At 46.7% G+C, this 26825-nt stretch overlaps 1 protein-coding gene across 1 annotated transcript in view; it reads right to left on the bottom strand.

The window, feature by feature from the left end:
- Nucleotides 1–26825, bottom strand: part of DNAH2 (dynein axonemal heavy chain 2) — a 402999-nt gene that overhangs the window by 53080 nt on the left and 323094 nt on the right. The window contains exons 67-71 of the mRNA XM_040346833.1: nucleotides 23022–23170; nucleotides 21184–21250; nucleotides 16885–17035; nucleotides 11385–11533; nucleotides 2794–2927 (exon numbers count right to left, since the gene is read on the bottom strand). Coding sequence (XP_040202767.1) covers nucleotides 2794–2927; nucleotides 11385–11533; nucleotides 16885–17035; nucleotides 21184–21250; nucleotides 23022–23170 — 650 coding nt within the window. The remainder of the gene's footprint in view (nucleotides 1–2793; nucleotides 2928–11384; nucleotides 11534–16884; nucleotides 17036–21183; nucleotides 21251–23021; nucleotides 23171–26825) is intronic.

Raw genomic sequence — 26825 nt, 5'->3', positions numbered from 1 at the left:
GGTAAATCCGATTGCCTCTCGGGGGATCAGGAAGGAATTTTTTCCCCTGCTGTAGAAAATTGGATCATGCTCTGCTGGGGTTAGTTGCCTTCCTCTGGATCAACTGTGGGTATGGAGTTGGGTGTATGGGATTGTACTGTATTTTTTATTTTGTTTGTTTATTTTTTTGTGGTTGAACTGGATGGACTTGTGTCTTTTTTCAACCTGACTAACTATGACCCAGAAGATAGTCTACTACAGGGATTCTCCACCTCCACAGGGATCCTGAGGTATGGCATATGATGAAACACATAAATTGGTCCAAGCTGGATCAATATAGATATACAAAAAAACAAACAAAAACATACTTAGAGTCAGTGTCGGGATCATCCAGTGCCTAGGGCAAAGATGCCAAATTGTGCCCCCTCTTCATTATGTGCAAGCCTATGGGGAGACAGGAGAGAGAACAGCCCGCACCTCCTCTCCTTGCCACTTCCAGCGCTGGGCTGACAGAGTTAGTGATGCCGCTGTCACTACTCCTGTCAGCCTTATAATAGAAGGAACTACCCCCATCTCTACAATACACGCTCTACCCAGGGCAGCTTCCCCTTCTGCCCACCCCTAGTCCCGGCCCTGCTTGGAGTTCCCCTTTAAGTGGACTCAGCCCTAATACCAGTCGCTGCCACCACTGTTATATCAACTCACTGATCTTCCATAATTAAGCAAGATAGATTTTTTTTAGACCTGGTAATTTATGTTACTGTGTCCACTTCACCTTCTATAACATTTCTAAGAAGAAAAGGAGTGCTTTTTGCCTCTGAGACACGTTGATTGTTTTATGTGATCATACTTTGAACCACTAAAGTAATGTGGACCTCAAAATCCTAAGGCTAGGGTCACACAAAAGCATTATTAGCTTCTTTGATGCATTTTTTTTCCCCCCAAGTGTTTTTTTGGGAAGTTTCTGGCTTGAGTGTTTTTTGTTTTAGCCAATGGAAAACTAGTTACTGGTATATGTCAAAGGTATAAACCGTTAATGTGTAACAATAATAATAGTGTGTGACTGTGGTGGGGCATTAGAAGGTAATATTCTCTGGTGCAGAGACTGATGGGACTGGCTCAGTGTTCTCTGTACAGTACTGCGGCATATGTCAGAGCTATTTAAACAGTGGCGGTCCGTCCATAGAGGGAGCTGGAGCGCCGCCCCCCTCTGGCTCTCGCCCGCCACTGAGTCTAATAACATACATTCATGCATTGCATGAATGTATGTTATTGTTGCCAGCTGCCGCTGGTCTATTAAGAGATGGCCGGAACTTGAGCGCCGGCCACCTGAATAACGGCAGCTGGTTGGCTGTGCGGAAGTGCCTATCAGAGCCAGCAGCTCTGATAGGCTTTCCGAGTACAGCCCTCGGCTCCCGGATGTCTTAGGCCTTGTACACACGACCGAACATGTCTGCTGAAACTGGTCCGCAGACCAGTTTCAGCGGACAGATCCGACCGTGTGTACAGCCTAGCAGACGGGTTTCCAGCAGACAAAAGTTTTAAAGCATGCTGGAAACCCGTCCGTCCGACATGTCCGCTGGTTAGTACACCTAACCAGCGGACAGAAATCTCCCGCATGCGTCAATGAAAACGGTCCGCGGACTGTTTTCAACGGACATGTTCTATCGTGTGTACAGGGCCTAATCCTCGAAACGTATGGGGGGTGTGTTCCTTGGATAAAACTGACAGCCGTCTCAGCCAATCAGGTTCCCCGATTCTGGTTATCGGAAACCTGATTGGCTGAAGCGTCACCAAGGCGGGAGAAGACATCGAGGTACGTGGAAGGAGTAAGGCAAGTGCATTTTACAGGGCACAGCGGCTACAATGGGCACAAAGGCGACAAAGGGCACAGTGGTGACAAAGGGCACAGTGGCATCAATGGGCACAGTGGTGACAAAGTGCACAGTGGTGACAATGGGCACCGTGGCAACAATTAAAGGGCACAGTGACATGCACAGTGGCAACAATGGGCACAGTGGCGACAATTAAAGGGCACAGTGGTGACAATTGGCACAGTGGCGACAATTGAGGGGCACAGTGGCTGCGTTTGATGGCATGGCACAGTGGTGACAATTGATGGCACAGTGGCTGCGTTTGATGGCATGGCACAGTGGTGACAATTGATGGGACAGTTGCTGTGTTCGATAGCATGGCACAGTGGCTGCGTTGGATGGCATGGCACAGTGGTGACAATTGATGGGACAGTGGCTTCGTTGGATGGCATGGCACAGTGGTGACAATTGATGGCACAGTGGCTGCATTTGATGGGCACAGTGAGGCTGCAATTTTTAAATTTTTTCGTTTTCGCCCCCCCCCCCAAAGATTTTGAGCACCAGCCGCCACTGTATATAAATGTATATTAATAATGAGTGACTGTGGTGATTATATTAGAGTGCAAGCTTCTCTGGTGCAGAGACTGCTGTGACCGGCTCAGTGTTCTCTGTACAGCACTCTGGTACTGCATATGTTAAAGCTATATAAATGCATAATAATAACAATGTGTGACTGTGGGGGGACATTAGAGTGTAAGCTTCTCTGGTGAAGATACTGATGTGACTGCCTCAGTGTTCTCTGTGCAGCATTCTGGTATATGTCAGAGCTATATACATGTATAACAATAGTGTGTGTCGGTATAGTGACAGATGTGATTGTCTCAGTGTTTGTCTATATGGCACTGCAGAAGACATAAGGTAGGATGACCAATAAGAAATGCTGATGATCAGAATGTTGCGTCTGCATGTGATGAGATGACACGTCCATGTACATCCCCACCTGAGAATTTCATCCTCCAGTTCTTGCAATTTGCGTTTCCCGGCAGCAATGTTCAGGACCAACGACTGTTTCTGATCCTCGAGCTCCGGGCGTTCCTTCTTCACCACGCTGCCCAATAGCTGATCCTCTAGACCCTGCATAGATACAGAGAATGATCCACAAAGGCTGCATGAGAGGGAGGCTTATAATATGGCAGTGAACCCAACATACAAACACATTTTGGACCAGGGTGCAAACACCAGGGTGCCCCCCCCCCCCCCCCCCCCCATGTACAAAGCCAGCTCTATAAAGACATGGTATGATGAGTTTGGTGTGGAGGAACTGGAGTGTCCTGCACAGAGCCCCGACCTCAATACTACTGAACACCTTTGGGATGAACTGGTACACCAATTGTGAGCCCGGTCTTCTCATCCACCATGAGTACCTGACCTCACAAATTTGCTGAACTGGCACAAATTCCCCCAGGCACACTCCAAAATCTGGTGAAAAGTCTTCCCAGAAGAAGTGGAGGCTGCTATAGCCACAAAGTAGGGGAGGGTTCTACATACCGTAATAATGCCCATGGCTTGGGAACATCCATCAAGCTCATTAAGATGTGATGGTCAGGTGTCAACAAGCATTTGACCATATAGGCCTAGATTCAGGTACGGCCGATCTACGTTGCGCGGGCCTAGCGTACCGTATTTACGCTACGCCGCCGCAACTTAGAGAGGCAAGTGCTGTATTCACAAAGCACTTGCCTCCTAAGTTACGGCGGTGTAGTGTAAATGGGCCGGCGTAAGCGCGCGTAATTCAAAGTAGGCTGTAGGGGGCGTGTTGTATTTAAATGAGGCTTGACCCCATGTAGATGCATGGCCGAACGAACGGCGCATGCTCAGTGTCAAGTCGTATTTACGCCCAAAAATACGTCGGCTTAAGGCCTGTGACGTGAACGTAATTTACGCACAGCCCTATTCGCGTACGACTTACGCAAACGATGTAAAAAGATACGCTTGTTCCGACGTCCATACTTTGCATGGGATGCGCCACCTAGAGACCAGCTCATCTTTACGCCGGCGTATCTCTAACGTAAACGGCGTAACTAATTGCGACGGGCGCACGTACGTTCGTGAATCGGCTTATCTAGTCATTTGCATATTCTACGCCAAACTCAACGGAAGCGCCATCTAGCGGCCAGCGTAAATATGCACCCTAAGATACGACGGCGTAGGAGACTTACGCCGCTCGTATCTTAGCCTAATTTAAGTGTATCTGGTTTCCAGAATACGCTTAAATTTACGACGGCGCAGATTCGGACTTGCGACGGCGTATCTACTGATACGCCGACGTAAGTCTCTGAGAATCTGGCCCATAGTGTACATATAAATAAGGCTCCTAAAATATCAATACGGTTGATTTACTAAGACTACACGGTGCAAAATCCAGTGAAGCTGTGCATGGTAGCCAATCAACTTCTAACTTCAGTTTGCTCAATTAAGCTTTGACAAAAAAAAAAATGGAAGCCGATTTAGTAGTTTAGCAGTTTTAGTAAATAAACCCAAATGTGTATTGATGATAATTTTTACCAAGCTGACAGGGTTGGAATTTCTGACAACAAATGTTCGATGTGAGCTTTTGGTCGGATATTCCGAACCGTGTTTACACTCCATCGGACATTTGCGGTCGGAATTTCCAACAACAAATGTTTGAGAGCTGGTTCTCAATTTTTCCGACAACAAAAGTTCTTGTCGGAAATTTTGATCGTCTGTATGCAATTCCGACGCACAAAAATCCTACGCATGCTCGGAATCAATTTGACGGATGCTCGGGATCATTGAACTTCATTTTTCTCGGCTCGTCGTAGTGTTGTATGTGACCGCGTTCTTGACGTTCGGAATTTCCAACAACACATGTGCGACCGTGTGTATGCAAAACAGGTTTGAGCGAGCAATCCGTTGGAAAAAAATCCACGGTTTTGATGTCGGAATGTCCAATCGTGTGTACGCGGCATAAGCCTGTTTTTGACACTTGGTGTTTACAAGTTTCAAATCCGTATTTCTTTGCTAGAAAATTACTTAGAACCCCCAAACATTATGGGCCGGATTCAGAAAGAGATACGACGGCGTATCTCCTGATACGCCGTCGTATCTCTGAGTTCTGACGGTCGCAGCTATGCGCCTGATTCATAGAATCAGGTTACGCATAGATCTCCCTAAGATCCGACAGGTGTAAGTGACTTACACCGTCGGATCTTAGGCTGCAATTCCAGGCCGGCCGCTAGGTGGCGCTTCCATTGCGGTCGGCGTAGAATATGCAAATGAGTCGTTACGCCGATTCACGAACGTACGCTTGCCCGTCGCAGTAAATTTTTGACGTTTCCGTAAGAGATACGCGGCGTAAAGATAAAGCTGCCCCCTAGGTGGCGTAGCAATGTTAAGTATGGCCGTCGTACCCGCGTCGAAATTTGAAAATTTTACGTCGTTTGCGTAAGTCGTCCGTGAATGGCGCTGGACGCCATTTACGTTAACGTTGAAACCAATGACGTCCTTGCGACGTCATTTAGCGCAATGCACGTCGGAAAATTTTAGGGACGGCGCATGCGCAGTACGATCGGCGCGGGAACCCGCCTAATTTAAATGATCCACGCCCCCTACCCGGATCATTTGAATTAGGCGGGCTTGCGCCGGAGGATTGACGCTACGCCGCCGCAACTTTTACAGGCAAGTGCTTTGTGAATCAAGCACTTGCCCGTAAAACTTGCAGCGGCGTAACGTAAATGAGATACGTTACGCCGCCGCAGAGATGCGGCGATCTACGTGAATCTGGCCCAAGATATATATATTTTTTAGTAGAGAATCTAGAGAATAAATGTCGATTGTTGCAATATTTTATGTCACACGGTATTTGTGCAGCGTTTTTTTTAACGCAACCTTTTGGGGAAAAAATACAATTTCATAAATAATAATAATAAAAAAAAAAAAACAGTAAAGTTAACCCAATTTTTTTGTATATTGTGAAAGATGATGTTACACCGAGTAAATGGATACCAAACATGTCACGCTTTAAAATTGCGCACACTTGTGGAATGGCGCACAAACTACGATACCTAAAAATCTCAATAGGCGACGCTTCAATTTTTTTTTTTTTTACGGTTACCAGGTTAGAGTTACAGAGGAGGTCTAGTGCTAGAATTATTGCTCTCGCTCTGACGACCTCACATGTGGGATTTGAGCACCGTTTACATATGCGGGCGCGACTTACGTATGCGTTTTCTTTGCTGCGTGAGCTCGCGGGGACGGGGGTGCTTTACATTTTTTATTATTTATTTTAAGATCACTTTTATTGCTGTCACAAGGAATGTAAACATCCCTTGTGACAGTAATAGGTGGTGACAGGTACTCTATGTGGAGGGATCGGGGTTCTATAAGACACAAAATCCCTCCTTTGCACTTAAACTGTGATTCTGAATACTGTATTTTTTTTAAAAACGGCGCCATTGGCAGCCGAGTAAACCGGAAGTGACGTCGCTTTCGTGTTTACAGAGAGAAGTAACAAAATACAAGAAAATTCTGCACTGTAAATGTGAGCAGCTGACACTACCAGTGAACAAATGGTAAACACAAAACAAACATAAAAATAATCATAAATAAACATAAAACAAACATAAACATTGTGTAAACATTGGGCCAGATTCAGGTACATTGTCGTATCTTTGTGCCGGTGTATTGTCACATTCTGCTGCCTATCGTAGAATGCTGTGGAAGTCACGTGGCGGTCAACTGCGCATGCGCGATGCATTCCAAACGCAAGTGCGATGCGTTCCAATGGATTCACGACAGTACACACCAGTGAAACCTCGGTCGGCATCCAGGCTCTTTCCTTAACATCCCCGTGGATTGGAGGATGTTAAAAAAAGAGCCAGGAGGCCGACTGGCCACTTTCCTCTAATTCCACGTCGCCCTGAATGCCGGGTTCGCTGGTGTGTACTGTCGTAAATTTATTGGAAGGCATCACACTTGCGTTTGGAACGCATTGCGCATGCGCAGTTGGCCGCCACGTGACTTCCGCAGCATTCTACGATAGGCAGCAGACTGTGACACTACACCGGCGTAGCGCATCTCATATGCGCTACGCCAACGTAACATTGAGAGGCAAGCTGAGTATTCACAAAGCACTTGCTCCCATATTTACGCCAGCGTAACGTAAATAGGCCGGCGTAAGCCCGCCTAATTCAAAGTAGGCAGGTAGTGGCCGTGTTGTATTAAAATGAATCGTGACCCCATGTAAATGCATGGCCGTATGAACGGCGCATGCTCAGGATCACGTCGCATATAGTCCCTAAGATACGACGGCTCAATGCGTACGACGTGAACGTAACTTACGCCCAGCCCCATTCACGTACGACTTATGTAAACAACGTAAAATACGATGGCTGTTCCGACGTTTCCGACGTCCATACCTCAACATGACTTACCCCTGCTTTATGAGGGGTAAACTTAGGCCGGACGTACGCCTTACGTAAACGGCGTAGATTCCTGCGACGGGCGTAAGTACGTACGTGAATCGGCATATCTTGCTCATTTACATATTCGACGCGTAAATACGACGGCTGTTCCGACGTTTCCAACGTCCATACCTTAACATGACTTACCCCTGCTTTATGAGGGGTAAACTTAGGCCGGACGTACGCCTTACGTAAACGGCGTAGATTCCTGCGACGGGCGTAAGTACGTACGTGAATCGGCATATCTTGCTCATTTACATATTCGACGCGTAAATACGACGGCTGTTCCGACGTTTCCAACGTCCATACCTTAACATGACTTACCCCTGCTTTATGAGGGGTAAACTTAGGCCGGACGTACGCCTTACGTAAACGGCGTAGATTCCTGCGACGGGCGTAAGTACGTACGTGAATCGGCATATCTTGCTCATTTACATATTCGACGCGTAAATACGATGGCTGTTCCGACGTTTTCAACGTCCATACCTTACCATGACTTACCCCTGCTTTATGAGGGGTAAACTTACGCCGGACCAACACCTTACGTAAACGGCGTAGATTCCTGCGACGGGCGTAAGTACGTACGTGAATCGGCGTATCTTGCTCATTTACATATTCGACGCGTAAATCAATGGAAGCGCCCCTAGCGGCCAGCGTAAATATGCACCCAAGATACGACGGCGTAGGAGACTTACGTCGGTCGTAGGAAGCCAAAATTCAGGCGTATCTTGTACTGTGAATACGGCGGATAGATACGACGGCGCATCCTAGAACTTACGCGGCGTATCAACAGATACGTCGGCGTAAGTTCTCTCTGAGTCTGGCCCGTTGTGACTGGAACGAAGCCGATTCCAGCTTCGTGCTAGTCTTTCTCTTACCGCCGGAAGTGGCGGATAGCGGATCGGGTCTCCTGGTGGGACGGGAGGCCCGGTAAGAGCGGTGGAAGGCGGCATGAGGGGGGGATGTCGCCTCCCACTCCTTCAGGATAACAAGATTTAAGCCGCATCAGTTGTTATCCCTAGAAAGCCGATCGCCCGCTCTAAAAAACGGTACCGGGATGATGCCTGCAGCTGCAGATCATCCCAGTATAACCCCTTAAAGCCGAGGCGGCATATAAGCGTACGCTCGGCGCTAAGGGGTTAAGTGTATATTTAGAATGAAGAGCCGGGTGTACAAAGAACGAGAATGTTCTATGAAAATGGTCTGTAAGGCTCCAGTGTTACCGGCTGATTTTTCTGGAGAAGGAAGATTATTGCCTGTAAAATCTTTGTCGCTATGGATGTAGCGCGGTCCATCCATTCTACTCTACAAACAACAGTCACGCTAACAAAATGTAATCCTCTGTAGCGGCACCCCCTGCTGAGGGAGAGGGGCTGTCGGGTTTGTATGTGGCAATGCCGAACCACAAAAGGGAATTTACCGGATTAAATATACAATGTGGGTCTAAAAAGAAACGCTTGAATGCTATGGAAAATCCCATTACTTTGCCTTGGTTACATATGCCGGAGTCTGGCGATAACATACAGGAGAGAGGAAACACGTTCATTGAAAAGGAAAATACTTTGTGAATATTACTTCTATCTGAGATTCTATGCCCCGGATTCCCGTACGAGTTACGCCGGCGTATCTCCAGATACGCCGTCGTAACTCTGAGTCCGAGCTGTCGTATCTATGCGCCTGATTCTTAGAATCAGTTACGCATAGATTTGTATTAGATCCGACCAGCGTAAGTCTCTTACGCCGTCGTATCTTAACTGCATATTTACGCTGGCCCCTAGGGGCGTGTACGCTGATTTACGCCTAGAAATATGTAAATCAGCTAGATACGCCAATTCACGAACGTACGCCCGGCCGACGCAGTACAGATACGCCGTTTACGTTAGGCTTTTCCTGGCGTAAAGTTACGCCTGTTATATGAGGCGTAGATGCGGCCTACCAATGCTAAGTATGGATGTCGTTCCCGCGTCGAATTCTGAAAATTTTACGTCGTTTGCGTAAGTCGTTCGCGAATAGGGCTGGGCGTCATTTACGTTCACGTCTAAAGCATTGGCTTCTTACGGGTTATTTTGGAGCATGCGCACTGGGATACATTCACGAACGGCGCATGCGCCGTTCGTAAAAAGCGTCATTTACGTGGGGTCACATAAAATTTACATAACACACGCCCACATCTACCACATTTGAATTAGACGGGCTTACGCCGGCCTATTTATGCTACGCCGCCGCAACTTCCGTTTGGGAATACGGCACTTGCCTGTAAAAGTTGCGGAGGCGTAAAGTAAATAGGATACGTTACGCCCGCACAAAGATACGCGATTCTACGTGAATCCGGGCCTATATGTATATATTGCCCCTCTGCAGTGAAGAGATGATGTGCTGTAACCTCTAGCAACCAATCAATGAGCAGTATTACTGTACAGTAACCTCTAGAAACCAAACAAGAAGAAATCATGTGCTGTAACCTCTAGCAACCAATCAGTGAACAGTATTACTGTACAGTAATCTCTAGCAACCAATCAACAAGAAGAAACCATGTGCTTTAACCTCTAGCAACTAATCAGTGAGCCGTAATGTGTGCTGTAACCTCTAGCAACCAGTCAGTAAGTGGTAATGATATGCTGTAACTTCTGGCAACCAATCGCAATCACTGCCTGATCTGATACAGTAAACTGATTTTAAGTCTAGCTGATATTTATTGCATGTTTTAGAGCAGGTGGAGAGCAAAATTGCATTGGGTGGGGGCCTTAAGTATTTTTTTGCCCAGGGTCCAATCAACATTAACCACTTCCATACCGGGCACTTATACACCTTCCCGCCCAGACCAATTTTTAGCTTTCAGCACTGTTGCACTTTGAATGACAATTGCGCGGTCATGCTACACTGTACCCAAACTGAATTTTTATCATTTTGTACCCACAAATAGAGCTTTCTTTTGGTGGTATTTGATCCCATCTGGGATATTTATTTTCTGCAAAAAAAATGACTGAAAATTTTGAAAAAAATAGTTTTTTTGTTTCTGTTATAAAACATTGTAAATAAGTATGGTTTCTCCTTCACTGATGGGCACTGATGGTACTGCACTGACAAGGCGGCACTGATGGGCACCGATGAGGTGGCACTGATGGGCGGCACAGATGGGCTTGGATAGGCGGCACAGATGGGCACAGATAGGCGGCACGGCTGGGCACTGATAGGCGGCACGGATGGGCACTGATAGGCGGCATGGATGGGCACTGATAGGCGGCATGGATGGGCACTGATAGGTGGCACGGATGGGCACTATGGTATGTGTTGTACTAATGGATGCCAATCAGTGCCAAACAATGCCTGCCAATCAGTGATGCCCATTGTGGGCACTGATTGGCTTCCATTGCGGCACTGATTGGCATCCATTTTTTGTGTCCTTCTCATCCCTGGTGGTCTAGGGTGGCATACTTTTTTTTTTTTTTTTTTTAATCCCTGGTGGTCTAGTGGGCATCCCTGGTGATCCAGTGGGCATCCCTGGTGGTCCAATGGGCATCCTCGGGGGGGCTGTGCTGATAATCGATCAGCACAAACACCCCCTGTCACAGGAGCAGCCGGTCGGCTCTCATCTACTCGCGTCTGACAGACGCGAGTGAGGAAAAGCCGATTACCGGCTCTTCCTGTTTACATCGTGATCAGCCGTGATTGGACACGGCTGTTCACGTGGTAAAGAGTCTCCATGAGAGACTCTTTACCTTGATCGGTGTTGCGGGGTGTCAGACTGACACCCTGCGACACCGATGGGCACGCAGCGGCTCAGAATCCTGAGGACGTCATATGATGTCCACTCAGGATTCTACAACCACTTTGCCGCCGTCAATTTGTCATTGGCGGGCGGCAAGTGGTTAAAGACGGCCCTGAGGGTGAGAGAATTAAGGAGTTCCAAGTTAACACTGGCAGTGAGGGGGACATGACTTGTACATCCAAGATTGTTGGAGGGGCTTCCTGGATGCGCAAAAAAAACGAATCGCAGGATTTAAAGGTGGTTGCGGTACATTGTTGTATCCGTTGTGCACCAATATCGTTATTCATACAACAGGTTCACTTTCCCGACAGAACTGCCCTCCTAGAAGAAGTCCCTCACCTGCTCTTTCACAGCGAAGTTGACGATGGTGGTCTGTGAGCTGATCTCCGGAGTGTAATGAGGGTTGGAAAGTTTCGTTGTGATGTAGAATCGGAACTCCGGATTGTACATGACGTCCTTATCACCCAGCCGGATCTGCAGCTTTCCCCCTGTACAAAACAAGAAGTTCATTAGGTTTGAATAAAAAAACAAAAAAACAAAACAAACATTTCATACTTACCTCCAACAGTTCAGTTCGTTTTGCACCGAGTGGCCCCGATCCTCGTCTTCTAGGGTCCCTCGGCGGCTCTCTCGGCTCCTCCCCGCATCAGCTAACCCCTTGGGAAGCGCTTTCCCAAGGGGGTTACCTTGCGGGCGCGCTCCTAAGTCCAGCATTTGCATCAATAGACACGAATGCCGGACTAGGCCACTGCCCTCAGTGCCCGCGTCATTGGATTTGAATGACAGCAGCGTGAGCCAATGGCTGCGCTGCTATCAATATATCCAATGAAGAGCCGAGAAGACCGGCTGAAATCCAGCGCGTTCTCGACGCCGGACTTTTGAGCGCTCAGGTAAGTAAACGGGGGAGGGGGCGAGCAGGAGTGTCAGGACGCTCTCTACTTTGCAGATAGAGAAAGGAGCTGTGTGTTAGTGGGCATCCTGACACTCCTGCTCGCCCCCTCCCCCCTCAAGAGGCTTTCTCCACACCAGGGAGAAAGTGTCACATTACTGTGTGGAGTTACAGACAGAAGAACAGGAAGTGAGGATTTCTCAGAAGAAATAAGGACATTTAAAAGCAAAATGGAAGGATGAGGTAAGTGAAGGAGGACTGCACTAAGGGAAAGGAAGCTATTTAGGGAAAAAAAATTACCTTTACAACCCCTTTAATGCATAGGATGCATTAAGGTGAAAAAACATGAACCTTTACAACCCCTTTATTGTCTGTATAGGTTCTTAAATATCCAGATCAGGGTTTCTCAACCAGCTAGAGCTTCCTTGAGCAATGACCAATTTTTGCCTTTTAGTTAAGTTCCCACTGACAGCAATGGGCCAGATTCAGGTAGGGGCGCGCACTGATACGGCGGCGCAGCGTATCGTCTTTACGCTACGCCGCCGTAAATTACAGGAGCAAGCGCTGTATTCACGAAGCACTTGCTCCGTAATTTGCGGCGACGTAGCGTAAAAGGGGCCGGCATAAGCGCGCGTAATTCAAATGATCCCGTAGGGGGCGTGGATCATTTAAATTAGGCGCGTTCCCGCGCCGAACGTACTGCGCATGCGCCGTCCCTAAAATTTCCCGACGTGCATTGCGGTAAATGACATCGCAAGGACGTAATTGGCTTCGACGTGAACGTAAATGGCGTCCAGCACCATTCACGGACGACTTACGCAAACGACGTAAAATTTTTAAATCGCGACGCGGGAACGACGTCCATACTTACCATTGGCTGCGCCTCCTAATAGCAGGAGCAGCCTTACGACGAAACCGACTTACGCAAACGACGTAAGTATGCAATTTGCTTACTCTACGCTGACAACTACGGATATCTACGGCGCTCCCGTAGTTGTCAGCGTAGAGTTAGCAAATTGCATACTTACGCCGATTCACAAACGTATGCGCGCCCGGCGGTAGTTTTTTACGTCGTTTGCGTAAGTCGGTTTCGTCGTAAGGCTGCTCCTGCTATTAGGAGGCGCAGCCAATGGTAAGTATGGACGTCGTTCCCGCGTCGCGATTTAAAAAATTTACGTCGTTTGCGTAAGTCGTCCGTGAATGGTGCTGGACGCCATTTACGTTCACGTCGAAGCCAATTACGTCCTTGCGACGTCATTTACCGCAATGCACGTCGGGAAATTTTAGGGACGGCGCATGCGCAGTACGTTCGGCGCGGGAACGTGCCTAATTTAAATGATCCACGCCCCCTACGGGATCATTTGAATTACGCGCGATATCTAACTACGGGTATCTATGGATACGCCGGCGTAATTCTTTCCTGAATCTACCCCAATGATCTTTTTAGCTATCTGTAACGGGGTAATTCTTCCCAATGACCAGTGTAAGGAGCATTCTTCGACCACTAATATACAGACCTTTTTTTCTCATAAAATAGGTGCAGTAACTCAACCACGACCCCGTTCAGATTTCACAAACAGTAGAAGGGTCTTAAAGGGGCATTAAATACCAGGATTGCATTACATACAGAGTGTAGAGTTCAGGGGGGTTACGCACAGAGTGCAGAGCTGTCACTTGTAAACACAGAAATTGGACTTCTGTGTTTACAAGTGATTGTGGTGAGCAGGCACAGGGCCCCAGATGGCAACCCCCCTTTTTTAATTTATTTAATTTTTTTATATATATATATATATCTTTTTTTTTTTATAATTATTATTATTATTAAAGGGCCCAGAGGTTTATAATTTTTATATATATATATATATATATATATATATATATATATATATATATATATATATATTTTTTGTTATTAAAGGGCTAAGAGGTCCCCAGGGCCCAATGTGGCAAACCCCCCCTTTTTTTTATAAATGTTTATTCTTGTTTATATATTTTTTATTTCTATTAAAGGGCCCAGAGGGCTACCCCCCCTGTTTTATATATATTTTTTAGTGCTGTCAAGCGATTAAAATTTTTAATCGCGATTAATCGCATTAATGTCATAGTTAATTCACGATTAATCGCGCCAAAAATTTTTTTTTTGTTTTCTTATTTATTTTTAATTTTTTTATAATATTAAATTGTGTTTTTTTAATTTTTTTACATTTTGATCACTTTTATTGCTGTCACAAGGAATGTAAACATCCCTTGTGACAGCAATAGGTGGTGACAGGTACTCTTTATGGAGGGATCGGGGGTCTAAAAGACCTCCGAGCCCTCCTTTGCACTTCAAAGTATTCAGATCGCCGAAAACGGCGATTCTGAATACTGTGTACTTTTTTAAATCCGGCGCCATTGGCAGCCGAGAAACCCGGAAGTGACGTCATGACGTCGCTTCCGTGGTTTCAATGCGGAGACTGAATCAAAGCCGCTTACGGCTTAGTGTCAGTCTCCGCCTGGACACAGAAGGCGCCGGATGGAGGATCGGGTCTCCCGGTGGGACGGGAGGCCCGGTCAGAGCGGCGAAAGGCGGCGGGAGGGGGGGGATGTCCCCTCCCGCTCCTCCGGCATAACAACCGAGCGGCTTTTAGCCGCATCGGTTGTTATGTTTGGATAGCCGATCGCCCGCTCTAAACAACGGTACCGGGATGATGCCTGCGGCTGCAGGCATCATCCCGGTATAACCCCCGAACGCCGCCTCATTAATCGCGCGATAAAAAAATTGACGGCGTTAACGTGGGTTTGCGTTAACGCCGTTAATAGCGCGTTTAATTGACAGCACTAATATTTTTCTCTTTATTTCTTCTTTTTTTTGTAAAGCCCCCCCGCTTCTCAATTTCAGGCGATAGCACCCCCCCGGTTCTCTGCTCCAGGAGGGCCCATGCCTGAAGCTGTGTAAGGGGCCCCATAATTCCTGATGGCGGCCCTGAGCAGGCACCAAAGTGTCTGAGCCAGAGGTGGTGGAACTGAGTTCCCCCTGAAAAAAAGCCCTGCTAATATATCATGAGTTGTAGACATGGTCATTTTTAGCAGGGGTTCCCTGAGACTGGTATGTTATTTCAAGGGTTCCCCTGTGTTAAAAAGGTTGAGAAAATCTGATCCAGATCATGGTAAAGCTAGTAGTAGTTGGTCACATTCAGCTGGACTTGTTCTGTAATGTTGACGATACTTTATAGTTCATGCAAGCCACTTATTCAGGGGTAGGAACCCCAGTTTTATCCCCTAAAGCCCCTTCTATAGTTAACCCAATTAAGCCACACCCGCTGTTTGCTGCTGAGCGCATAGCATGCTCAATACTCTTCTGCTTGGTGTGCTCAAAGGTGCCCCAGATCGTTTACAATCCTAGCAGCACCCCTGGCACAATGAAAACCATGCCCACTCTTAATGTGGCACATATAGCACACCAGTGTGTGATGGTAATACAGTACATTTGGTTATACGAGTCACTGGTAAAATAAAAATCAGCAATGAAAACGGGCTTCCACACAAGTTGTAGATGCAGGAAAACTAGTATGCCAATTTTTTTAAACTATTCTAATAGGTTAAAAAAAAAAATTGCCAGCTGTGATTGGTTCAGTGGGGCCTGCAGGGTGGCAAAGCATCCCAAAAGATTGGATGTTACTGATCTCACCAGTGTTCTTTCTGTCCTACAATATTCGGAGAGATATATCAAGTCTAGATAATAGCTGGCTTGGGATCATCTGGGATTTATACAGTAATTAGGCAGCCTGCTGAATACAAGCTGTACAACATGACTGTGTTTTTAACCACTTGCTTACTGGGCACATAAACCCCCCTCCTGCCCAGGTGAAATTTCAGCTTTCGGGACTGCGTCGCTTTAACTAACAATTGCGCGGTCGTGCGACGTGGCTCCCAAACAAAATTTACGTCCTTTTTTTCCCACAAGTAGAGCTTTATTTTGGTGGTATTTGATCGCCTGTGCGGTTTTTATTTTTTGCGCTATAAACAAAAAAGTGCGACAATTTTGAAAAAAATACAATATTTTTTACTTCTTGCTATAATAAATATCCCAATTTAAAAAAAAAAACACATTTTTTCTCAGTTTAGGCCGATACGTATTCTTCTACATATTTTTGGTAAAAAAAAAAAAAAAAAATCGCAATAAGCGACTGGTTTGCGCAAAAGTTATAGCGCTTACAAAATAGGGGACAGAATTTTTATTTTTTATTATTTTTTTTTTTACTAGAAATGGCGGCGATCTGCGATTTTTATTGGGACTGCGACGTTATGGCGGACACATCGGACACATTTTTGGCGCCATTCACATTTATACTGCGATCAGTGCTATAAATATGCACTAATTACAGTATAAATGTGACTGGCATTGAAGGGGTTAACACTAGGGGGTGAGGAAGGGGTTAAATATGTTTCCTATGAAGTGTTCTAACTGTGGGGGGAGGGGGGGTGACTGGGGGGGTGACTGATCTGTGTCCCTATGTACAAGAGACACAGATCGGTCTCCCCTCCAGAGACAGCACCGCTGTCTCTGTGTAAAACGGCAATGAGAGATGATCTAATATGTTTACATATGAGATCATCTCTCATTGGCCGCACAGATCGCAAACGGCCACTCTGATTGGCCGTTCGCGGCGATCTGTAATTGGCTGTGTCCAAGGGACACGGCCAACACAGATTTTCCCCGCTGCGTGCTCTGGAGCGCACGCGGGGACCGCCCAAAGGGGCGGAAGTCAATTGACGACGTGTCGGCTCTTGGTATCCGCGCTGTAGCCGTCAATTGACGGCAGGCGGATCCCAAGTGGTTAATCACATCCAATCCGTATATAACTCTATATGCCATTCGGGGGTCTCTCTGTGGTACTCATTTGCCTCACCCCACCAGTCACCTTCTTCAATGCCAACTGCCACCCGTTTTGTCTCTGCATTACTCACCCACTTTGGCGACAGACTTGTTGAGAATAGGTGCCAGTGACGGGTCCAGATCTTCCTGGACATTCTGTAGAAGGACGGAAGTCCCGAATTGAACTGCCTGTTCCAGGGTGCGCATGAAATCGGTCATTTGGAGGTCGATGACTTTTAGACCCTAAGTGAAATACAAAGGCATATGTGAAGAAAAAGTCTAAGAGGATAGATGGTCTATCCCTTCCTAAAACATATCATTCAGGCAGGAGGAAATGTGGGTTGACTTCTAGAAGCCACTAGAAGCCAGGGATGGACTGGCCATTGGGACTACAGGGAGTTTCCCGGTGGGCCGATGGCTTAGTGGGCCGGCTTCAGTGACAGCGGACCGCCGCCCCCCTCCGCTCCTCTGTCTCTCCCTTCCTGCAGCGCTCACCTCCGCTCCCTCCCCGTAGTGCTCACATGGGGGGGAACAGAGAAGCAGGGGGAGGACCAGAGGAGCATGGGGGGGACCAGAAGGAGCATGGGGGAGGGGACAGACAGCTGACTCAACAGCTATGGCCTGGGAGTGTCTCACTTCTGCCTAATCTTGTTCCATAAGGGGGGGGGGGGGGCACCGAACTGATTCTTTGCCCCGGTGAAATAATGTCTAGCTTCCCCACTGGTACTGCCTATAAGAGTACCAGTACCAGCCGTTCTACTCTAATAGTAGAACGGCTAGTGGCTAGTGAAGGGGGAGAGGGGGCTTGGGTGGCCGGGGGGCTGGAGTTGTCTGGCCGCCATAGGAGAGCCCTGTCAAAGTGGGCCAGTCTGGATGAAGTACAGGGCCAAATTTTTGTCCCAGTCCAGCCCTGCTAGAAGCGGACCACATCCCAGCACAAAGGTGATACAGAAAGGTACTGGAGCAGTGGCGGTGCGTCCATAGTGGGTACAGGAGCGCCGCCCCCTCTCTCCTGCACCTGTCAATCAACAATAGATAGATTCATGCATTGCATGATTCTATCTATTGTCGCCGCTGTCGCCCACTATTCAGGTGTCCGGGCCTTTATCAAGAGCCGGCCATCTGAATTACACCGGTGGGGGTGTTTTGGAAGTGCATGATTAGAGCCTGTGGGCTCTAATAAGCTTCCAAATTGTTAAACAGCGGGCGCACTGCTGTGCCTTCTCTGTTTAAACAGTGTTGTGTTAGTGAGTCGCTTCCCTAAAACTGACCCGCCTTTCAGCCAATCAGGTGCACCGGGGTCTGGTTACGGTCACCTGATTGGCTGAAGCGACAGGCGCTGTCAGGCAGCATCCAATTATAGCAGAGATGACATGAAGAGGACAGGAGAAGACGTTGAGGACTCGGAGGGAGCGTGGAGGACGGCGTTCATCCGAGAAAGGTAAGTGCCTGGCAGGGGGGGGTGCAAGCTGGCTGCATTTCATAGGGCAAACTGGCATCATTTTCATTTGATGGGGCAAACTGGCAGCATTTGATGGGGCAAACTGGCATCATTTTCAATTGATGGGGCATACTGGCAGCATTTGATGGGGCAAACTGGCATCATTTTCAATTGATGGGGCATACTGGCAGCATTTCATGGGGCAAACTGGTGGCTATTGATGGGGCAAACTGGCGGCTATTGATGGGGCAAACTGGCACTATTTGATGGGGAAAACTGGCAATATTTGATGGGGAAAACTGGCGGCAATTGATGAGCACAGTGGTTGCGTTTAATGGCACAGTGGCGGTAACTGATGGGCACAATGGCTGCGTTTGATGGGCACAGTGGCGGCAATTGATGGGCACAATGGCTGCGTTTGATGGGCACAGTGGCGGCAATTGATGGGCACAATGGCTGCGTTTGATGGGCACAGTGGCGGCAATTTATGGGCACAATGGCTGCGTTTGATGGGGAAAACTGGCGTCAATTGATGAGCACAGTGGTTGCGTTTAATGGCACAGTGGCGGTAACTGATGGGCACAATGGCTGCGTTTGATGGGCACAGTGGCGGCAATTGATGGGCACAATGGCTGCGTTTGATGGGCACAGTGGCGGCAATTGATGGGCACAATGGCTGCGTTTGATGGGCACAGTGGCGGCAATTTATGGGCACAATGGCTGCGTTTGATGGGGCAAACTGGCGGCAATTGATGAGCACAGTGGTTGCGTTTAATGGCACAGTGGCGGCAATTGATGGGCACAGTAGCTGCGTTTGATGGGCACAGTGGCGGCAATTGATGGGCACAGTAGCTGCATTTGATGGGCACAGTGGCGGTAATTGATGGGCACAGTAGCTGTGTTTGATGGGCACAGTGGCGGTAATTGATGGGCACAGTAGCTGCGTTTGATGGGCACAGTGGCGGTAATTGATGGGCACAGTAGCTGCGTTTGATGGGCACCGTGGCGGCAATTGATGGGCACAGTAGCTGCGTTTGATGGGCACAGTGGCAGCAATTAATGGGCACAGTAGCTGCGTTTGATGGGCACAGTGGCAGCAATTAATGGGCACAGTAGCTGCGTTTGATGGGCACAGTGGCGGCAATTGATGGGCACAGTAGCTGCGTTTGATGGGCACAGTAGCTGCGTTTGATGGGCACAGTGGCGGTAATTGATGGGCACAGTAGCTGCGTTTGATGGACACAGTGGCGGCAATTGATGATCACAGTAGCTGCGTTTGATGGGCACAGTGGCGGCAATTGATGGGCACAGTGGCAGCAATTGATGGGCACAGTGAGGCTGCAATTGATGTTTTTTTTCAGTTTGTTTGCGACTTTGCGACCCCCCCAAAAAATGTTGAGCACCAGCCGCCACTGTACTGGAGGATGACCATTTCCAAGTCCCTGTGGTCAAAGCTTGATGACCTGAAAACTGACCCAATCCAGCAGATGTGGTCAAGGCTGAATGAATGTAAAGCTGATCCAACCCAACAAATGTGATCCAAGCTGGAGAAACAAGTAGCTGACCTAGTCTAGCAAATCTGACTCACGCTAGGGAAACTGGAAGCTGACCCAATCCAGCAAATTTAATCCAAGCTGGAGGAAGTGGAAACTGAACCAGTCTAGCAAATATGACCCAGACTGGAGGAACCGGAAGCTGACCCACTCCAGCAAAATTTATCCAGGCTGAGGGAACTGGAGGATGACCTCATGGCTACAAAGAGATCCAGAAAAGAGGAACTGGAAGCTGACCCCGCTCCAGCACATGCAATGAAGAAAGGGGGAGATGGAGGCTGACCCCACTCCAGCACATGCAATGAAGAAAGGGGGAGCTGGAGGCTGATCCCAGTCCAGCACATGCAATGAAGAAAGGGGGAGCTGGAGGCTGACCCCAGTCCAGCACATGCAATGAAGAAAGGGGGAGCTGGAGGCTGACCCCAGTCCAGCACATGCAATGAAGAAAGGGGGAGCTGGAAGCTGATCCCAGTCCAGCACATGCAATGAAGAAATGGGGAGCTGGAGGCTGACCCCAGTCCAGCACATATGATCCAATCTGGAGGAAACGGAAGTTGACTCCTTCCCAGCACATGTGACTAAAGCAGAAGGAACTGGAGGTTGGTTTCTGTAGAACAAATATAATCTGAGCTGATTGGAGGGAAGAGACAAGCCCCCATTCGCACAGCTCACAGAAAAAGAACAAAGGCTGTCAATCACAGGTTGAGTGCTGGAGCTCTCTCCCCTGTCGACTTTTTTCTCTTGGTGTCAGGAAAACTTGACAGAAGTGATTCATGCTGATAGCAGAGGAAGGAGGCAGCAGACAGAAATGACACTTAGTGCTCTGGATTGAGACAAGCACATACAGTGGAAGCTCGGATTGCGAGTAACACGGTTAATGAGCGTTTTGCCATACGAGCACTGTATTTCTAAAAATCCTAACTCGGTTTGCGAGTGTTGTCTCCCAAAAACGAGCAGGATTCAGGCCAAAGCGGTGTGCAGTACTGCTTTTGGCCTGAGGTGAGGGGGCGCCGGAGCCAAATGGCACCGATCACAGCCGATTGTCGCTGTTCGGAAATGCACGGAAAGGCCCGAGGACAGTTTGGCTGACCTTGGCAAACCTCAGAAAGGCTTGTGAACTGAGGTTTGCCCTCCTCGGGCCTTTCCGGCCATATCTGAGGCTCTCTGGCACCCCCCTGCCTCTGGCCACATGCGGTATTGCATGCCGTTAAAGTCAATGCGGAACAAATTATTTTTAGTTTCCATTGACTTCAATGGGGAAACTCGCTTTGATATGCAAATACTTTGGATTACGAGCATTCTCCTGGAACGGATTATCCTCGTAATCCGAGGTTCCATTGTACTATGAAGGGATATTCTTGAGAACGTTGCTGAAGAAGATATGTTCATGGATTTACCTTAGCAGACTCCATACTTTTGATCCATTTACTGGCTTGTCCCTGTGGGTCTATCATCAGTGGCCACCTGAATAAAAGAAAGGCATCATGAATTAAGGAGCAAGACTTCTCAACTGGTTGCCGACCAGCCGCCGACGTATAGCTACGGGCTCTCGCGCAGGCCACTAGAGGAGCAAGCACGCCGCCGGGCACACGCGATCGCTCGTTACAGAGCGGGGACCGGGAGCTGTGTGTGTAAACACACAGCTCCCGGTCCTGTCAGGGGGAGAAATGACTGATCGTCTGTTCATACAATGTATGAACAGCAATCAGTCATTTCCCCTAGTCAGTCCCACCCCCCTTCAGTTAGAACACACCCAGGGAACATACTTAACCCGTTCCTCGCCCCCTAGTGTTAACCCCTTCCCTGATTCAGATATTCAGGTAGGGGCGCGCAATGATACGGCGGCGCAACGTATCGTATTTACGTATCGTATCGTATTTACGCTACGCCACCGTAACTTACAGGAGCAAGTGCTGTATTCACAAAGCAGTTGCTCCATAAGTTGCAGCGGCGTAGCGTAAATGGGGCCGGCGTAAGCCCGCTTAATTCAAATGTGGAAGGGGGGCGTGTTTTATGCTAATGTGTGATGACCTGACGTGATTGACGTGTTTTACGAATGGCGTATGCGCCGTTCGTGTACATATCCCAGAGTGCATTGCCCTCAAGTACGGCGCAACGACGTATTGGTTTCGACGTGAACGTAAATTACGTCCAGCCCTATTCGCGAACGACTTACGCAAATGACGTAAAAAATTAAAATTTCGAAGCGGGAACGACGTCCATACTTAACATTGGCTGCGCCTCCTAATAGCAGGAACAACCTTACGCCGAAAAAGCCTAACGTAAACAACGTAAATAAATTGCGTGGGGCGTACGTACGTTTGTGAATCAGCGTATCTAGGTAATTAGTATATTTTACGCCGACAACAACGGAAGCGCCCCTAGCGGCCAGCGGCAGAATGCACCCTAAGATACGACGGCGTAAGAGACTTATGCCAGTCGTATCTTAGGCTAATGTCGGCGTATCTTGCTTTCTGAATACAGAAAGAAGATACGCCGGTGCAGATTTGAATTTATGCGGCGTATCTATGGGTACGCCGGCGTAAATTCTTTCTGAATCTACCCCTATAACTTTTGCGCAAACCAATCAATAAACGATTATTGCGATTTTTTTACGGTACGTATCGACCTTAACTGAGGAAACATTTTTTTTTATATATATATATTTTTGAGGGATATTTATTATAGCAAAAAGTAAAAAATATTATTTTTTTTTCAAAATTGTCGCTCTATTTTTGTTTATAGCGCAAAAACTAAAAACCGCAGAGGTGATCAAATACCACCAAAAGAAAGCTCTATTTGTGGGGAAAAAAGGACGCCAATTTTGTTTGGGAGCCACGTCGCGCGACCGCGCAATTGTCAGTTAAAGCGACACAGTGCCGAATCGCAAAAAGTGCTCTGGTCTTTGACCAGCAATATGGTCCGGGGGTTAAGTGGTTAAGTGATGCCAGGGCTTTTAAAATGGTAAAATGCAGCACATTCTCATATTAATTACATCCTCAGGAGAAGTACATAACACCTTTAGAATATTTATTAGCGGGTGGAAGGAATTTAAAAACCTTCACAGACCATGAAGGAAAAAAAAACCTCTGTGCAAACAAAAGCCTGGAGGAAATTAAAATCAGGAGCCTAATGCAAGGTCCCCGATATAACCACCAAATTACAGTACTACCCTTATTCCTTGTCCTTATCACTTAGTATTGGCACAGAGTGAAGGAATAGCCAATGACATTACCTGTTGCCGCGTGTGACGATGACACCGTTATCACTGGAGAAGCTGTCGGACGGGAGGCCCTGCAGGTTCCACTCACGTACCGCGGTGGGACTGGACAGGAAGGTGGAAAGGTCAAACTCTGGGGAGCAAGGGACCAGCATCTCCTTCACCTGGACAATGTGGACAGAATGGTACATTCATGGAACACAATGCAAAGATTTTACCTCCAAAAGATTTATCCCTGACCAAAACTGGCGGTCTTCTTGTTTGTGGAATTTGTTTGGCTGGAGGTGTTTGAAGTTCATACTGGCTCACCTCCAAATAAAAAACTGCATGGTTGATCTATCTCGGTGCACATAGAGGCCTAGATTCACGTACGGCCGATCTACGTTGCGCGGGCGTAGCGTACCGTATTTACACTACGCCGCCGCAACTTAGAGAGACAAGTGCTGTATTCACAAAGCACTTGCCTCCTAAGTTACGGCGGCGTAGCGTAAATGGGCCAGCGTAAGCGCGCGTAATTCAAAGTAGGCTGTAGGGGGAGTGTTGTATTTAAATGAGGCTTGACCCCATGTAGATGCATGGCCTGTACGAACGGCGCATGCGCGCGCATGCTCAGTATCACGTCGTATTTAGGCCCAACGATACGTCGGCTCAATGCCTGTGACGTGAACGGAATTTACGCACAGCCCTATTCGCGTACGACTTACGCAAACAACGTAAAAAGATACGCTTGTTCCGACGTCCATACTTTGCATGGGATGCGCCACCTAGAGACCAGCTTTATCTTTACGCCGGCGTATCTCTAACGTAAACGGCGTAACTAATTGCGACGGGCTCACGTACGTTCGTGAATCGGCGTATCTAGTCATTTGCATATTCTACGCCAAACTCAACGGAAGCTCCACCTAGCGGCCAGCGTAAATATGCACCCTAAGATACAACGACGTAGGAGACTTACGCCACTCGTATCTTAGCCTAATTTAAGCGTATCTGGTTTCCAGAATACGCTTAAATTTACGACGGCGCAGATTCAGAGTTACGACGGTGTATCTACTGATACGCCGGCGTAACTCTCTATGAATCTAGCTATTTGTCTCTATTGCAGGTTTTCTTAGGGGGCTGCCTTTCTCGTCACCATTGTAGGTGGATGAGACAAGTCATAATTCGAGCCTGTAGGGCTTTTCATCATCAGCCATCTGTTTCCCGGGTTTCAAGGCTGCCATCTGGTGTTCTGTTCACACGATTACGTTTTTCCAGGTGTTAGAGCTTTGTATATAGAGAAAGCTCATATGACAGAACCAATGAGCTCTTTGCTAGAGCTTTGTATATAGACAAAGCTTATATGGCAGAACCAATGAGCTCTTTGTTAGAGCTTTGTATATAGACAAAGCTTATATGGCAGAACCAATGAGCTCTTTGTTAGAGCTTTGTATATAGAGAAAGCTTATATGGCAGAACCAATGAGCTCTTTGTTAGAGCTTTGTATATAGAGAAAGCTCATATGACAGATCCAATGAGTTCTGGGTTAGAGCTTTGTATATAGATAACGTTCATATGGCAGAACCAATGAGTTCTGTGTTAGAGCTTTGTATATAGATAACGTTCATATGGCAGAACCAATGAGTTCTGTGTTAGAGCTTTGTATATAGAGAAAGCTCATATGGCAGAACCAATGAGTTCTGTGTTAGAGCTTTGTACAGTAAAACCTTGGTTTGAGAGTAACTTGGTTTGAGAGCATTTTGCAAGACAAGCAACATGTTTTAATACATTTTTGCCTTGATATACAAGTGATGTCTTGATATAAGAGTAGCGTCATGTCACAACTGAGTATAAAAAAGAAGAGAGGAGCCTCTAAGTGTAGCAATATGGTTACATTTAAAGAATGAACAACATTTAGCAACTTATTGCTACACTTAGAGGCACCTCTCTTCTTTTTTATACCCTGTAAAAAAATGCTTTGATATACAAGTGCTTTCGATTACAAGCATGTTTCTGGAACGAATTATGCTCGCAATCCAAGGTTTTACTGTATATAGAGAAAGCTCATATGGCAGAACCAATGAGTTCTGGGTTAGAGCTTTGTATATAGAGAAAGCTCATATGGCAGAACCAATGAGCTCTTTGTTAGAGCTTTGTATATAGAGAAAGTTCATACGGCAGAACCAATGAGCTCTTTGTTAGAGCTTTGTATATAGAGAAAGCTCATATGGCAGAACCAATGAGCTCTTAGAGCTTTGTATATAGAGAAATCTCATATGGCAGATCCAATGAGCTCTTAGTTAGAGCTTTGTATATAGAGAAAGTTCATACGGCAGATCCAATGAGTTCTGGGTTAGAGCTTTGTATATAGAGAAAGCTCATATGACAGAACCAATGAGCTCTTTGTTAGAGCTTTGTATATAGAGAAAGTTCATATGGCAGAACCATGGAGCTCTTTGTTAGAGCTTTGTATATAAAGAAAGCTCATATGGCAGAACCAATGAGTTCTGTGTTAGAGCTTTGTATATAGAGAACGTTCATATGGCAGAACCAATGAGTTCTGTGTTAGAGCTTTGTATATAGAGAAAGCTCATATGGCAGAACCAATGAGTTCTGTGTTAGAGCTTTGTATATAAAGTTCATATGGAAGAACCAATGAGCTCTTTGTTAGAGCTTTGTATATAGAGAAAGTTCATATGGCAGAACCAATGAGTGCTGTGTTAGAGCTTTGTATATAGAGAAAGTTCATATGGCAGAACCATGGAGCTCTTTGTTAGAGCTTTGTATATAGAGAGCGTTCATATGGCAGAACCAATGAGTTCTGTGTTAGAGCTTTGTATATAGAGAAAGCTCATATGGCAGAACCAATGAGTTCTGGGTTAGAGCTTTGTATATAGAGAAAGCTCATATGGCAGAACCAATGAGTGCTGTGTTAGAGCTTTGTACAGTAAAACCTTGGTTTGAGAGTAACTTGGTTTGAAAGCGTTTTGCAGAACAAGCAAAATGTTTTAATAAATTTTGCCTTGATATACAAGTGATGTCTTGATATAAGAGTAGCGTCATGTCACAACTGAGTATAAAAAAGAAGAGAGGAGCCTCTAAGTGTAGCAATATGGTTACATTTAAAGAATGAACAACATTTAACAACTTATTGCTACACTTAGAGGTGCCTCTCTTCTATACCCTGTAAAAAAAATGCTTTGATATACAAGTGCTTTGGATTACAAGCATGTTTCTGGAATGAATTATGCTCGCAAACCAAGGTTTTACTGTATATAGAGAAAGCTCATATGGCAGAACCAATGAGTTCTGGGTTAGAGCTTTGTATATAGAGAAAGTTCATATGGCAGATCCAATGAGTTCTGGGTTAGAGCTTTGTATATAGAGAACTTTCATATGGCAGAACCAATGAGTTCTGGGTTAGAGCTTTGTATATAGAGAACTTTCATATGGCAGAACCAATGAGCTCTTAGAGCTTTGTATATAGAGAAATCTCATATGGCAGATCCAATGAGCTCTTAGTTAGAGCTTTGTATATAGAGAAAGTTCATACGGCAGATCCAATGAGTTCTGGGTTAGAGCTTTGTATATAGAGAAAGTTCATACGGCAGATCCAATGAGTTCTGGGTTAGAGCTTTGTATATAGAGAAAGTTCATATGACAGAACCAATGAGCTCTTTGTTAGAGCTTTGTATATAGAGAAAGTTCATATGGCAGAACCATGGAGCTCTTTGTTAGAGCTTTGTATATAAAGAAAGCTCATATGGCAGAACCAATGAGTTCTGTGTTAGAGCTTTGTATATAGAGAAAGCTCATATGGCAGAACCAATGAGTTCTGTGTTA

Source organism: Rana temporaria, chromosome 3 (genome assembly GCF_905171775.1).
Source record: "Rana temporaria chromosome 3, aRanTem1.1, whole genome shotgun sequence".
Classification (NCBI taxonomy): Eukaryota; Metazoa; Chordata; class Amphibia; order Anura; family Ranidae; genus Rana; species Rana temporaria.
The sequence above is the reverse complement of the archived record's forward strand: the minus strand, read 5'-3'. Positions and strand labels throughout refer to the sequence as shown.